General features: G+C 37.2%; 1 protein-coding gene across 1 annotated transcript in view; it reads left to right on the plus strand.

Annotated features, from left to right (window-relative positions):
- The window catches only part of VGLL3 (vestigial like family member 3), a 127,523-nt gene that overhangs the window by 14,217 nt on the left and 98,118 nt on the right, over positions 1–15,188 (plus strand). Inside the window, 1 exon segment of the mRNA XM_036755807.1 lies at positions 12,669–13,184. Within this exon segment, the coding sequence (XP_036611702.1) occupies positions 12,669–13,184 (516 nt within the window).

Genomic DNA, 15,188 nt, shown 5'->3' on the forward strand with positions numbered 1-15,188 from the left:
TGCTCTCTTTTGGGTATTTTAAAATGTTTTATTGATGTACTTTTCTTTCTTTCCTTTTTCTAAATCACTATCACCACCCATCAACTCTTCCTCCTCTCAAAGAGAAGCCACCTCTTGTAACAAGTATAGTTCAGGAAAACAAATCAACATGGCCAAGTCTGAAAAATGTATAGTTTCATTGTGTGTCTCTAGTACATCAAATGTCTGCCAAGAGCATTTTGTGTTTTGTTATTTGTTTTTCATTTTTTTTTCATGATAAAATGCTACATGGGGGAAGGGATGCCTAAAGATTATGGGGTGAGATTCAGTTAATAACAAACTGAACATGAGTCAGTGTTCTTAAAATAGCAAGCACCCTACTGGGGTGTAAGAATAGGAGTATAAAGTGAAAAAAAACCAAAAACATAAATCAATCCTTTCATTCTTTTTAACAGCAGCCCTATTCTGTATTCAGGTATAAGTTTTCCAGCTTAAGAGAATTATAGAGAATTTGGATAGAGTTTTCAGAAGAGCCCAAAGATAGGTAAAGCACTGCAAAACAAGACTTTGGAGCATAGAGATCATTTTGTGGGGTGAACTGGTTAATGGTCAATTGAGTATCATTCATCCATTCCATTGACATTTTCCCATGCCCTGCAGTCCCTAGAATCCAATAATACACATCTTCCTGGGCATGCACCCGCGTACACATACACACACACACACACACACACACACACACACACACCGCAGGTGGCATTGGTGAACGAGTGTCAGGATCAAGCTGATAATTGCCCCTGATGCAAGTAATGCATCTCTGCAAATTAGGGAAACCTCTCCCTCTTCCCTTGAGTGGTTGGGGACTTCCTGGAAACTTATTCCTTATCTAGAGTTTGCCTTTCCTTTCAGACTCAAGCTGTACTGCTTTTAAAGGGAAGGAGAATTACTGCCTACTTTAATTGCTCCTTCTGACTTGGTACCAAAAAAGCTCACATTCACAAAGATGGCATCCTTCCTTCCTTCCTTCCTTCCTTCCTTCCTTCCTTCCTTCCTTCCTCCCTTCCTTCCTTCCTTCCTTCCTTCCTTCCTTCCTTCCTTCCTTCCTTCCTTCCTCAGTCCCTCCCTCCCTGTGTCCCTCTGTCCTTCCCTCTCCTCCTCCCTCCCCCTCTTCTCTCTCTCTCTCTCTCTTTCTCTTTCTCTGTCTCTCTCTCTCTCTTTTTCTCTCTGTCTCTCTCTCCCCCTCCCTCCCTCTCTTCCTTATTCCTCTATCCCTCTCTCCCTCCTCATTAAAGCAACCTAATGAGCTCATTTCTATTGAGTATGTCATTTTGAGCCCCAGTCAAACTCTAAAATGAGTTTACAGCACCTAAATAATTGAGATCACCACTCTATGAGTAATCAAGTAGTATTAAAATCACTGATCAGTGCATTTTATGATTGGTACATTCTAAAAATTGACATTGAAAGTAAGTACCAAGTAAGATACAACCAAGTTTATACACATCTGGTTACTTTCTGTGGTAGCCAATAAAGAGATAAGTGGCTTTCTATGAGAGGGCGAAGAGATTATTAGCTCATGGAAGAATGACTTTTCCCAGGGGAAAGAAAGAAGGGGAAACAGACAGGCACCATTGACACTGAGTGAATGTCTCTCTCTTCCTCTCAGAATTTTCACACCACAGCATCATGTGCTCTGTTGAAACAGTATCCTTAAAAATGACCAGTAATATAAATAACAAATCATAAGATTTAGAGCTAGTAAGATAAGTTCCATGTTAGCCAACATCTTCATTTTAAATATGAGGAAACTAGGGCCTAGAGATACTAAATGGTTTACCTAAGGACAGAAGTAAGAGAGAACCAGGATTCAAATTTAGGTCCTGTGACTCCAAGCTGCCTTTTGGAAATCTTGCCCTTGTACCTCTAATCAGTACAAATGAAATCTTATTCACCATCTCAATGGAGTTAAGTGATGCTGTGAAGTGGGCACTGGGCCTGGAGTCAAGAAATTTAAATCTGGCCTCAGGCATTAGTTTTGTGATCCTGAGCAAGTCTCTTAACCTCTATTTGCCTTAGTTTCCCTAATTGTAAAATGGGGATGATAACAGCACTTACTTCATAGGATTTTTATGAAGATCAAATGAGATAATATTAGTGAAGTGTTTAACACAGATCAGATACTGTATAAAGGCTTATTATCTCCTCCCCTAACCTGTTAAAACTAGCTTCTCCACCTGACTTTCCTTTTCTTGCAAAAGTCTCCAGTATTTTGCTGATTTCCAAAAACTAAACCCTGGTCATCATTTTTAATTACTTTATTTTCCAAAATGACCATATTTGGTCCATTGTGAAGTCCTCTCAATTCTGAGTCCAGAGTGTCTTTGGGCTTTTCACACCACCCCCCCCAACCCCTCCCAACTCTCACCCCACCTCCAGCCCTATACCAAAGTCCTAGGTCTATTACTTTTTGCCTGTAGTGTTGCAATAGCATTCTAATTCTAATCTTCTATCTTCACTCTCTCCCACTCCACACCATTGCCTGATTTATCTTTCTAAAGCTCAGTTATGATTATATCACTTCTTTTCTCAAAAAACCTCCAGAAATTTCCTATTGTCTACTGAAATTCCAGACTCCTAAATGAGATCCCAACTACCTTATTGAAACAATAGCTATAAAACACCTTGCCAATAAGCATCTGAGTGTTAAAAAGAAGAACAAAAATAAAACTCAATGATAACTTTTGTTTTTCTATTATCATCCTTACCAAATATTTCCCTTTCCTTCACCTACTTTCCCCTTGCAAGCAGGGTTAGTTTTCTGCCTGTTTTTTTTGCATCCCCAGTGCTTAGCATAGTGCCTGACATTTAGTAGGCACTTAATAAACGTTTATTGATTGATAACAAATTTTTAAGAAGAGTTAAAAAAAATACAGTTTAACAAAGTATGTGAATACAACATAGTCCTCAACCTGTGCAAAGAAAAATAGGAGATGTATTTTCTCTTCTTCAAGAAACTTGATCCTTCTAATTATGCAGTGTTCCGTTATTGCTCTTTGGGTTGTTCTTTCCATTTATATTGTCATCGTTGTATATATTAATTTACTCATTCCAATTATTTCACTTTGCATCTGTTTAAGTCTTTTCATGGCTTTCTGAAGTTTTCATATTCATAGGGTTTTTTTTACAGTGCAGTAATATTCCATGGATTACAATTTATGTAGTCTATTCTTTAAACCTTCTCTCTCACCTCTCCCTGCTGAATTCTAAGAAATGTAAAACTGCTCACTGTGGCTCAATACTTCCTGCAAATTTGTTTGTCATTTTCTCTATGTGAAATATCCTTTGCTTATTCTAGCTCTGCCTCTTGAAATCCCATCTATGCCTCTAGTCTCATCTCAGCAACAAGGTGGTGAATTAGATAAGAACGCTGGGCCTGGAATCAGGAGGACCTGAGTTGAAATCGTGCCTCAGACATTTACTAGCTGTGTGACCTTGGGCAAGTCATTTAACCTCTGTCTGTCTTAGGTGCCTCAACTACAAAGTAGGGATAATAATAGCACCTACTTCAGGAAGTTGTTGTGAGGCTCAAATGAGATAATAATTTGTAAAGTGCCTGGCATGTAGTACTTAATAAATGCTTGTTGTTCCCTTCCCTCTTCTTCCCCCTCCCCTCCCACCCCATTTCATAGGGTCATATATTTAGATCTGGAAGGTTCCTCTAAGATCATCTAGGCCAACTTCCTTATTTTACAAGTGAGGAAACTGAGACCCAGAAAAGTTAAGTGACTTGCCCTAAGTCACACAGTCAGTGAATAACTCTGTAGGTGCAGAGTTTTCACCCAGGTTTTCTGAATCTAAACTGGGGCTCATTCCACTATACCACTCTGACACCTTTTTCATAAATCCTTATCTGATCCTCTAACAACTAAAGGTGATACCTTATGCACCTTAACTGGCATAGCCCTCTGTTGTCCTTTTTTTTTAAGGCATTTGCATTTTGCTTTGTATTATAGTTTGTTGGTTCCCTGGGGGCCAGGGTTACGATGTCTTGATCGTCTTTCTATTCTTTAAAGCTCTTAGCACAGTGCCTAGCATCTAGTGGTCTCTTAATACACATTTGTTATATTAAATTATATTCAAATATATATTCAAAATGCTCAATACATGTGTGTTGATGATGATGAGGTCTATGATATACTAAAGAAAAGATACTGACCAACTGTTGAGTTGGGTTATAGAATTAAGTTCCTTTTAAGTTTTTAAAAGTGGGATAGGTTGTTTTATGGTAAGGATCAAGTGTATATGTAAGTGGAGATCTGCCTTAAGATCAGTCAACATTCGGTGGCATCTTTGGGTTCTTGTAGCCATATATTTCTTTGATTTGTAATTTGAAAATTTTGTAACTTGGAAATTTTCTCATCTTGAATACTCATGGGGTTTTGTTTCATTTTGTTTTAATACTTCAAGAGTTGAAATTTACTCTTCAGTTAAACAATCTCCATTCCTTTGATGAATAATAAATAATCACCTAAATAAATCACCCTAAAATAATCACCCAAATGTAGCCGTGGAATAGTAATTAGTAGACTTATTTGTATTTTACCAAAAGCTATTCTTGCTTATACCTACAGCCTCAGCTCTTCTTTGTACTGACTCAGCTACTACTCTGTTATAAGGAAAGATCAGGCCAGCTGTAGGTAGAATGTCAGATGATTTGTTGTGCATAATCAATTGATTTTGAAGCCCAAAGAAGCATTGCCAAGGGTGGTTACTGAATTAAATGGAGAGGATATGAGAGATATACTGACTTACTGTAACAATGACAACGTGATAACTTTCTAATTGGGCTCCTTAATTATAATTCCAACTTTCTCTTATCCATCCTTCATTCTCTTTCCAAAACAATCGTCCTAAAGCATAGGTCTGACTGTACCTTGCTTTTCTCTCTTTGGTGGCATCCTTTTATAAGTTCCTGAATTTGGCATTAAGGCCTCATACAATCCAGCTTCAGCCAGCCTTTCTAGATTTTTCACATTCTTTACCTTTGTGGCATGGTATAGTGGATAGAGGACCAGCCTTGAAGTGAAGAAGACATGGGTTCAAGTTCTGCCTGTGACACATACTGGCCATGGGATCCTGGGTAGGTCACTTAACTTCTTGGTGCTCTAGACAACTTTCTAGGATGACAAATAGTAGAGAAGCTACCAACTTGCATTGATAGAGGCTGCTTTCTCATTGGATGTTCTCTATAACAATGAATTCACAGGTCCTTTGCCTTCATGTACTTTATGTTACAGTAAAACCAGCATATTTGCTATTCCCCAAACACAGTATTCTCCTGCTTTTGTGGCTTTATTCATGCCCAGAATTCCCTCCCTCTTCACCTCTGCCTCCTAGAATCTCCATAGTAGCTAGTGCTTTACCTTTAGCCACTTTGATTTTGCTTTCTAATAGATAGAGAGGGCTGGCCTTGGAATCAAAAAGATTGGGTAATGGCCTGCCTCTGACATAGAGTAGTCCTGTGACAATGGCAAGTCAACTCTCTAAGACTCGTTGCGCGTCTACATCAGTGGAAGTACTCTCTACTCTAAGAGTTCCCTAGAATGATGAAATCACAAGATGGACTCCACCAAAAAAATTCTTTATATTTGTTTGTCTATGAACATGTTGCATTCTGTGCTCCATCCCTCATTGAAAGTGAACATTTTGAGGGCAGGAACTATTTCCTTTTTCTTTTTTTGCCTTTCTATTCCCTATTCCTAGCTCTGCCATTTATATAGCTTATACTTAGACACTGAATTGAGTTGAATTAGATATTTTGTGTTAATGCCTGCTTATGTCTTGCACATAATAGGCATTTAATAAATATTTATTAAATGATTGATTACATATCAATCATTACTTGAAACAATTTGAGGCTTCTTCAGAAAGCATTTTATTCCTTCTTATTCACTGATGTTTATTTGAGACCTTTCTTTTGCAAATAAATGGATATCTTACATTCCAATAAAGAAGGAGGAAAAGAAAGTTGCTGAGATTCAGCAGGTTGCAAAAAAAGTAGTTTAGCTTGGTGATTATATGAAAAAGTGGCAGTTACCCTGAAGCTTTGTGCTCTGAGGCACATGAGATGATCACAGCAAGAAAAGATTTACCTAGGAGCACTTGAATCAGGTGAGACCTGGCTGACACTCCTTTTAGTAAGAAGTAAAGAAATTAGTTATCATCCTCTACTTGCAATAGTCTTTTGGGGGTTGCACTTTGAATTTTTAAAACACGGTATACAATAATGATAAAGAGAATTTGATGGATAAGGGTTGTAAAGAAGCCTGAATTCTGGGGAAGGCTAGCATACAAGTGATTTAACTTCTGGTCCAGAGAATAATTTTCACTAGAGACCAACCGTGAGTAATAGTATTAAAATGCAGTGTTGGCAACTTATTTTGGGCGTTAGGAAGAACTTGTCTAAAAGGTTTCAGTTTGGTAAAAACTGTCATTAAGCAGGGGATTTAAAATGTACATATTAAAATCATTTACGGTTCTTTGACAAATAGAACCAAAGAAATAACTGTTCAACTTCACAGATTCAGTATTGATGTGAAAGGAAGCATAAAACTTAAGATTTTCATTAGAATGATGACAAATGATTTACAGTCTCCAAATAGAAGGATTCCTTATGAATGGCACATTTCTCCAATGACATCTGATGACATTGCATTTGATGAATTAAGTCCTGAAATCAACCACATTAGAAAACCAAAGTGGATGAAACAATGCATCTGTTTGAGTGATGAATGCAAATCCTAAATTTGTATATGCAGTTACATAGGCAGCCCATTAGTGTCTAGAATTTCCTAGGAGGAGGAGACAAGGTTGAATCTCATCTGAGAAAATGCAGGGTTTTTTAATGATCCCAAGCTACTTACTGGAGCAAAAACTTTTTTTTTTTAATTCAAGTATCCTTGTATTGATGCTATGTCACTTTAAATCATGGAATGCTATTATCTCAGAAGAGCTAGAATAACAAATGCCAATATGTTGTTGTTGGATATGCATAAGTAGCCTACAGCTTGCAAGTAGAGGAGAGAGAGAGAGGGAGAGAAAGAGAGAGAGAGAGAGAGAGAGAGAGAGAGAGAGAGAGAGAGAGAGAGAAAGAAAGAGAAAGATATTAAGGATATTCAGGACTGGAAATAGGGGTAGGTCAGTCATGTGTCCAGAGTAGGGGTCAGCAGACCACCAAAATTCTATTGACTAGTTCCCATAAAATTGTATTTGTCCTTTGTTCTCAAAGAGGACCATGACATCAGGGAGATGATTACATGACTTGCAATTGACTTTGATTTGAGTGAGGGAGGGCTGTGGAAGGTCACCAGCCTCACTTTCTCCTCCAGAGCCATCTGGATCCAGTGGCCAGATATTTATCAGGAGAACTGGAGATGGCCAGGATGCAATGGGAGACCCTGGCCCTTTTAAGTTTAGGTCTTTTCAGGTTCTCTTTAACTTGAGGAAGGCCTCCAGGGTATTGGGCAAGTCCTTTGTAGTGGATGCAGAGAAATACTCAGATAAGAATCCCCCAGGTTATGAAAGCCTAGAGTTGTTGAAATTTGTATCGCTGAAAAGAGGCCTTAATGCAATGAGAATACAGACCCATCAAAGTATTGCAGCAAATGGAGAATATTTCTAAGATTCTTAAGAATTATATTTATAGTAGGAACTTTGGCTAGGTCTTTCCCCGAATCCCTTCTGTGCTTTGGGCCAGAATTCTTGACTGGTGGGAACTTTATGTTTTTAGAGCTGTTTCTTCTGTTAAAACATCTGCTTTCAAAAATTGTCATTGTAACCCAGAGTAAAAAAACTTTTTTTTTTCAAGGAGGCATTTAAGGGTTTCCTCAAGGGCTATGAAATTAAGCACCCTGATTATTATTCTGATATTAGCTTCCTATCATATCTCAAATGGATTTCTGTAATAAATATGACACTGAAATGACTAGATGATCTTTGTAGCGATGGTGGTTGGTATCAAACTTAGCATCTAAAAATTTTATTTAGAGCCACAGTGGACCTAGTTATTATCACTGTTTAGAAATCTCTTAGCATAAAACTCTCATTTTGGAGATTAGAAAACTGAGAAAGCTCCAGAAAGCCTAAATAACTTATCTGAAGTCATGCAGATGGTTTCATGAAGAACCAAAAGTGTTCTTTTGTCCAGATGCAAACCAAACAAAAATAGTACATTCAAAATGGGGTCCTAGAATTTTAAAGGTTTCTAAATATTTGAGTAACATTAAGGCCAAAGCCTTAGTTGAGTGTCCATATTAGGAGGCTTTGAAATACCATCTTTAAAATGAAAAGTAATTTTGTACCGAAATAACTTATTTAATGACCTTTCGGGTTAACATTTTTCATCCAACAAATGTGGCTGTGATTAAGAGCATATAAGCAAAATGCATGTAATAAAAATATTTACATACATATGAAATAAGCACACTGATTCCCAGGCAAGAAACAAAGTTCTCCATCTGTTTCTTTGTATCACTATAATTTATATATTTTCTTAAGCAAACAGAATAACAAGTAATGGTTTTGAAGCATGGACTTGTTCTTAAATAGGTTTGTTTTCCAAGATTTTTTTTTTGGTTATAAAATACATCAGCAATTTGAAAAAAAAGTTTCATATATTTCAGCAACTTTATATTGGGCTCAAGAGACATATTGACTGTACAAACTTTAAATTACTTCTAATTTCATTTTTCCCTGAGGCACTTTTCAGGTTCTGTTTTATCTTCACAGAATGATTTTAAAAATATATTTCTATTCTTAATGTCATTATGTTCAGTAATCAAACTGTAAGATCTAAAGAATAAAAAGAATGAAGAAATTTTAGGTGAACATATTCTCTCAAAGTGAGGCCTCTCTCTGCCTACTCTTCAAGTTCTGGGCATGTTAAATCTTAAACCTAAAAGTAAGCCTACTTCCATATACATAGAACCTAAAAATCAAGATAGACATATATGGAAAACACAAAATAATGTATGTTGTCTGTGTTTTTTACTTAATATTGATTTTTTATGAGCTTATATAATATGTGTGTCTATATAAATATATGTATAGGAGGGAGGTATACACACATATGTATATGTCTGTACATGTGTGTTTATTGTATAAACATGTATATGAATACACACCTATTGGATGTCATCAAATTTAAGGTTTAAATAGTTCATAACTCATAAGTGCTAGCTAGGTACTAAGCACTACTTTGGGATTTTTAGCTCAAATCTCTATGAATACCTAGTAATTCCTATAAAGCCCTTGGTGGTCCTTTGCTTCATTTGGAACACTGGACCAAAAACCTGTATCCATTGACTGAAGTAAAATAGATAGATAGATAGATAGATAGATAGATAGATAGATAGATAGATAGATAGATAGATAATTTTATAAGATCCTATAGATGTACCAGAAGCAACCTGTAATTGGCATTTAGAAGCAAGCCAAGTATGAATTAAATGCCTACTGTGTGCCAGGCACTGTGCTAAGTGCTAGGCTAAGGAAATAAAAGTTTGCCAAAAATAGTGCCTGGTCTCAAGGAGTTCAGAGTCTAAAAGAGAAGGTAATATATAGATAACTATGTACAAACAAAATATATACAGGACAAATTGGAGATAATTAACAAAATGAAGGCAGTAACATTAAAGAATTATGTACTTGGAATAACTTTTATCCCTCTGTCCTCTTAGCTTCCCTGACTTCCTTTAAAAACTCAGCTCAAATCCCACCCCTCCAAAGACCTTTCAAGTCAAGTCAACAAGCATTTACTAAACATAAAACAGCCAGGCACTGTACTTAACACTGGAAATACAAAGATTGGCCAGAAATAGTTGTTGCTCTGAAGGAGCTCAGAGTAAATTTGTATTTCAACTCTATTATACATTGGACACAGGCTGCCTTCAAACATAATACATACCATTTGGGGATAAAGTGAAAATAATTGTGTGGAATCGTATTTTCTGGTTATCCTCAACTTGAATATATCTGATATTAAATTCTGTTTACTGATGGTGTTGTTCATACCTACAATACAAGCTTAATTTTGAATTTGATGATTTCCCAAGTATTGTGCACTCAGTTTAACAAATTCACATGGAAAAAATAGAAGCTCCTGGAAGGTTAGTGTTTGATTTAGTGTTTATTTTCCCCCCAGCTCCTAGAACAATGTTTTGCATATAATGATAATAAAAACTAGCATTTTTGTATCATTTGAATGTTTGCAAAAGACTGCATCTATTTTCTCGCAACAACTCTGTGAGTAGGTATAACAGGCAGTTTACAGATATAGAAAATGAGGCACAGAAAAATTAAGTCAACTTGCTTATCATCATATAGCTAGTACATGTCAGAGGTACAGTTTTAACACAGATTTTACTGACTTGCCTCTAGTCAGTTTCTGGATCTTTGCATTGGATCTTTGCATGAATCTTTGCATCTCTGGATTCTCACATCTGGAATTCTCCTACCTCCTCATTTTTATCTCAGGGAACACCTCTTTTCCTTTAAGATTCAGCCCTTTTAAAAGTCTTTTGTGATCCCCGCAAGGGCTACTGTCCTTTCTTTCAAACTACCTTGAGCTTAACTACTTTGTATTTATTCTCTTTTTATTTATTTTGTATATACATTTATATATCTATATCTTCTATGTTTATAAATATATCTACATCTATTTATATATCCTTGGTGTCTCCCATTAGAATATAAGTTCCTTGTGAGGAGAGATTGTTTCAAGAATTTTATTTCTAAGCCTGCCACTTAGCATAATGTTTATCACATAATAGATGCTTAATACTTACTGACTAGTGGATTGATAGTAGTAATTGAATGTGTCTATTGACTCTGAAGACCCTGTGCATAAACAGAGGTAATTTTTGCTGTTTCTTGAAGCCTTTCGAATCCAAGAATATCTTTTAAAATGTATAGTAATGCTGAGAGGAGAGAAGAGACTAGAACTGTGAAATGATGCACTTTTGTCTGTCTATGTGATGAATCAGAAGAACTTTTTTTTCTTTTTAAGGTGTTAGTCTAACCTTGGGAGAGTTGGGTAGAGAAGCAAAGAAACCCTTAGGGAAGTTAGGGAATGAAAAAAGTTGAGAACTACTGTCCCAACCTAACTCTTTTAGTCAGATAATGTATGTAATGTGTATGATTAAGGGTCCCAGTTGCACAAATTTCCTTGAGGCCAGAAACCTACATCCTAGAAACTGAGGTTCAAATGATTCCATTTCAGATAGTCCTTTCTTGCCCATCATAGAGGTGTAATTCAGCACTTTGGTGGGGACATTGCAGTGCAAAGATACTCTTGAATTTTGTTATCATCCACACATTACCGTGGATGGGGAACCTACGGCCTCGAGACCATATGTGGCCCTCTAGCTTTTCAGGTGCAGTCCTTTTATTGAATCCAAACATTTCAGAACAATCCCCAAATTTGTTCAGTAAAACTTGGACTCAGCAAAAAGGCCGCACCCAAGCACCTAGGCCACTCGTGCCCTCAAGGCCCCACCTTCCCCACCCCGGTTAGAGGTAGAGAGTATCTTAAAAATATCTAGTACAATCCCACCTTCACATTTTATAGATGAAAGAAATGTCTCAGAAAAGTCAAGATATCCTTTTTCTGGAATAGAGTCCATTGCTCTTTTCTCTGTACTACACCACCCCCATGATAGAGAAGAATATTTTAGTTGAAAATATTTTTGAACCTACTATAGTCTTATTGTTTGAAAATGGTTGTAATCAATAAATTTTATATATTCATTCAACCTACTACTTTAATGTTTGAGAGACAGCATGATGTAATGAATACAATTGGCCTAAGAATCAGAAATCTTGGAGTTCAAGTCATTCCTTTGAAACACACTCGCTCTGTGACCCTAGGAACCTCTTAGTGCTCTCGGGCAATATAAGGTCAGTGTTTTTTTGAACTATCCTCTTGGGAACCCTAAAAAACTCCAAATTTTTCTCCTCCTCCTCCTCTTCCTTCTTAATGAGCTTTATGTTGTCTGTTAATAAGCATTAAAATAATCACTTTAGAGGATTTTACTACAAGGGTTCTACCAGTGTTATTTTAATGGAAGGATTCTACTGCTATAGAAAAAATTGAGAACCACTGTTCTAAGGCTATGAAGTTCCTGATACTTCCTAACTGTAAGCTTCATACATAGTTAAAGTCATAAACTCGGTTTAAAGAAAAATGTTTAACTATTTGAATAAATAATTATCGTGTGTGTGTGTGTGTGTGTGTGTGTGTGTATTTAAACTATTCAAGGTACAAGACCATGACCTGGGCATCATAGTTTACCTTGTGGCAGCAGAGTACCTAAGAGGATATAAATAATTATTTCAACTGCAAGACTCATCATATAATATGACAGCAAAAATCATAGGTCCAGAGAAGGAAAAACAAAACAACTATTTGAATCTACAAATAGAAGTGGCTTTAGAGCCCTGAAGTATTTTTAAGGTTACTCCATCCTTGAGTACATACTAATATCTTTCTGTAAAATATTATTGGGAAAATGTTAAAAAATAATAAATAAATAAGTTCTAAGAATATAAAAAAATACTATTGGACAAGTCAAGGTAGGGCTATCCAAAAACTGAAACTTATATAAACTTTTATTTTTCCCCCTCGCTCTCAGACAGCTCAACTCTTGCAAGCCAGAGGAGTAGTTTCCCAACTTCGTTTTGGACCAGCTCTTACCAGCCCCCATCTCGGCCCTGTTTAAGTGGAGTTCACCCTGACTTCTCAGTCACTGCACCAGGCACCTTTGCAGCAGCTGATCCTGGTCCCTGGCCGGGACACAATTTTCATCAGACTGGCCCTCCCCCACCCCCTCCCGTATCAGAGTCCTGGCACTATCCACTGACATCTCAGGTGAGCCCATCGTACACACACATGCATGATGTGTACATGCATCACCATCATCCCCATCCACACATGCACCACCGCCACCATCACCACCCTTCTGCCAGCTCCCATTTGGATCCTCGATATGGCTCTTTGCTGATGCCTTCAGTTCATACAGCCAGGATTCCTCCTCCCCAGTGTGACATCACAAAGACAGATTCTACTACTGTCACCACTGCTACCTCAGCATGGGCTGGAGCCTTTCATGGAACAGTGGACATTGTGCCAAGTTTTGGGTTTGATTCAGGTAAGACAGTTTTCTTCTTTCTTGACCGGAATTGTGTAAGGGGGTGGGGGGAAGCAATTTTAAAGAATATTGTGAAACACTTCTTCCTCACCGTATGTTCCATATGTGTATATTAAGTTATACCAATTTATTTATAAATATCTACACCCCCCCCCCGCCCAGAAGAATTCTTTTATTTCTCAAGGAATTTGTATTGTGAGAAAGCTTATGGTCATATGCTTTTTAAAAGATATGTTTGCTGCCGTGCCTTGATACAAATAATCCGACTCTTGATCTCCAGGGCTGTGCTGGAATTTCTAGATGGCTTATATTTATATTGTACTGAAAACCTTCCTGTCTTCATATGATTCTGTACCTGGTGCTTTCTATGATTGCTCCGGTTACTCCAAGGTGATAATGGGTACAGCACGTTGAGCATCTAGCAGTTGTTAGATGCCACTAATTCCCCTTTGCTTTTGAGTTCTGTATTCATTTCAGCATGTGGAGACCTCATTCATTATATATAATTGCGATGTTTGTGTAACACAGTCTACTACTCTAAAAAGGGACCGAAAACACATTTCAGAAGAAGTAAATTTGTTTTCTAATCTCATTTTCTCTGCTGTCCCTTACCTCTCCGTTTCTGCCCTCCCTTCCTTTTCTGTCTTCTCCCCTTCCTTTCCTTTCCCTTTTTTAATGCCAGACCTGGAAGGGTACATATTGTTGTTGAGTCATTTCAGTTATATCTGTCTTTAATGACTCCATTTGGGGTTTTCTTGGCAAAGGTACTGGAGTAGTTGGTTGTTTCCTTCTCCAGCTCATTTTTACAGATGAGGAACTGAGGCAAACAGAGTTAAGTGACTTGCTCATGGTCACATAGCTAGTAAGTGCCTGGGGCCAAATTTGACCTCAGGAAGATGAATCTTCCTGACTGCAGGCCTGGCACTCCACCCACTACACCACCTAAAAGGGTACAATGAAAGTTATAACCAACATTTAAAAAAAAGACAAAACTAAAGGAACAAGCACTTCTTCACACAATGTTAGTTTTTCATTTTGTGGACTTGAAATCACAGCTCACAGAGGTTGAAAAGATATATCAAGTTACTAGATCATCCTCTGGGTCTATATTCTAGTGTTTTCTTGAGGTTACTTTTTCTATAAGTCAACAGTCAGCAAGCATTTACTAAATGCCTGCAATGTTCTGGGCAGTATGCTAAGTATTAAGAATTCAAAAAAGACAAAACCAGCTCCTTCTCTAGGATCTCACAGTCTAATAGAGAAAATAATATGCAAATAACTATGTATAAACAAGATTAAATGATACACACACACACACACACACACACACACACACACACACACACATACACATTTCTAACAGAAGATGAGATTTTTAGCTGAGATTTGAAGAATAAGCCAGGAGATAGGGGTGAGATGGGAAAATGTTCCAGGCATGAGGGACAGCTAATGACAACCTATGGAGTCAGGAGATGGAGTTTTTTGTGCAAAGAATAGCAAAGAGGTCAGTGGCATCACTTGATACTAGAGGGGAGGTAGTAGGGGTCAGGTTGTGAAGGACTTTAAAAGTGAAATGGGATTTTATATTTGATGCTGGACGTAATAGTTTCTGATGGATTAGAAGTTCATTTTCAGAATCAAAATCTAAATCAAAATCTAAAGAAACTTTCCATTTTTTAAACTACTCTGTACTAGTCTTAATTTTTTGGCAACTTAGGCAGTTCATCAAACCTATCACTGATTATCCAATTACCTATTCTCTGACAAGTTGTTTTCATTGCCCATTCATTGCTTGAATGAAATTGTTAATCTCATTATTCTAGTCTCTAATGTGCTACCCTGTACCATGGTTGGGCAGGTTTCAGTTTCCTATTGACTATGTGACTTTCACCAAGCTTTTCAAAGACAAGTATAACTGGGATGGATTGTCCCTACTGAGAGGGAGAAGAGTAGGATGGGAAGGAAGGTTAAGATGGTTTACATGGGTTTGTGAAGGGGCTGCTA

Source organism: Trichosurus vulpecula, chromosome 4 (assembly GCF_011100635.1).
Source record: "Trichosurus vulpecula isolate mTriVul1 chromosome 4, mTriVul1.pri, whole genome shotgun sequence".
NCBI classification, from domain to species: Eukaryota; Metazoa; Chordata; class Mammalia; order Diprotodontia; family Phalangeridae; genus Trichosurus; species Trichosurus vulpecula.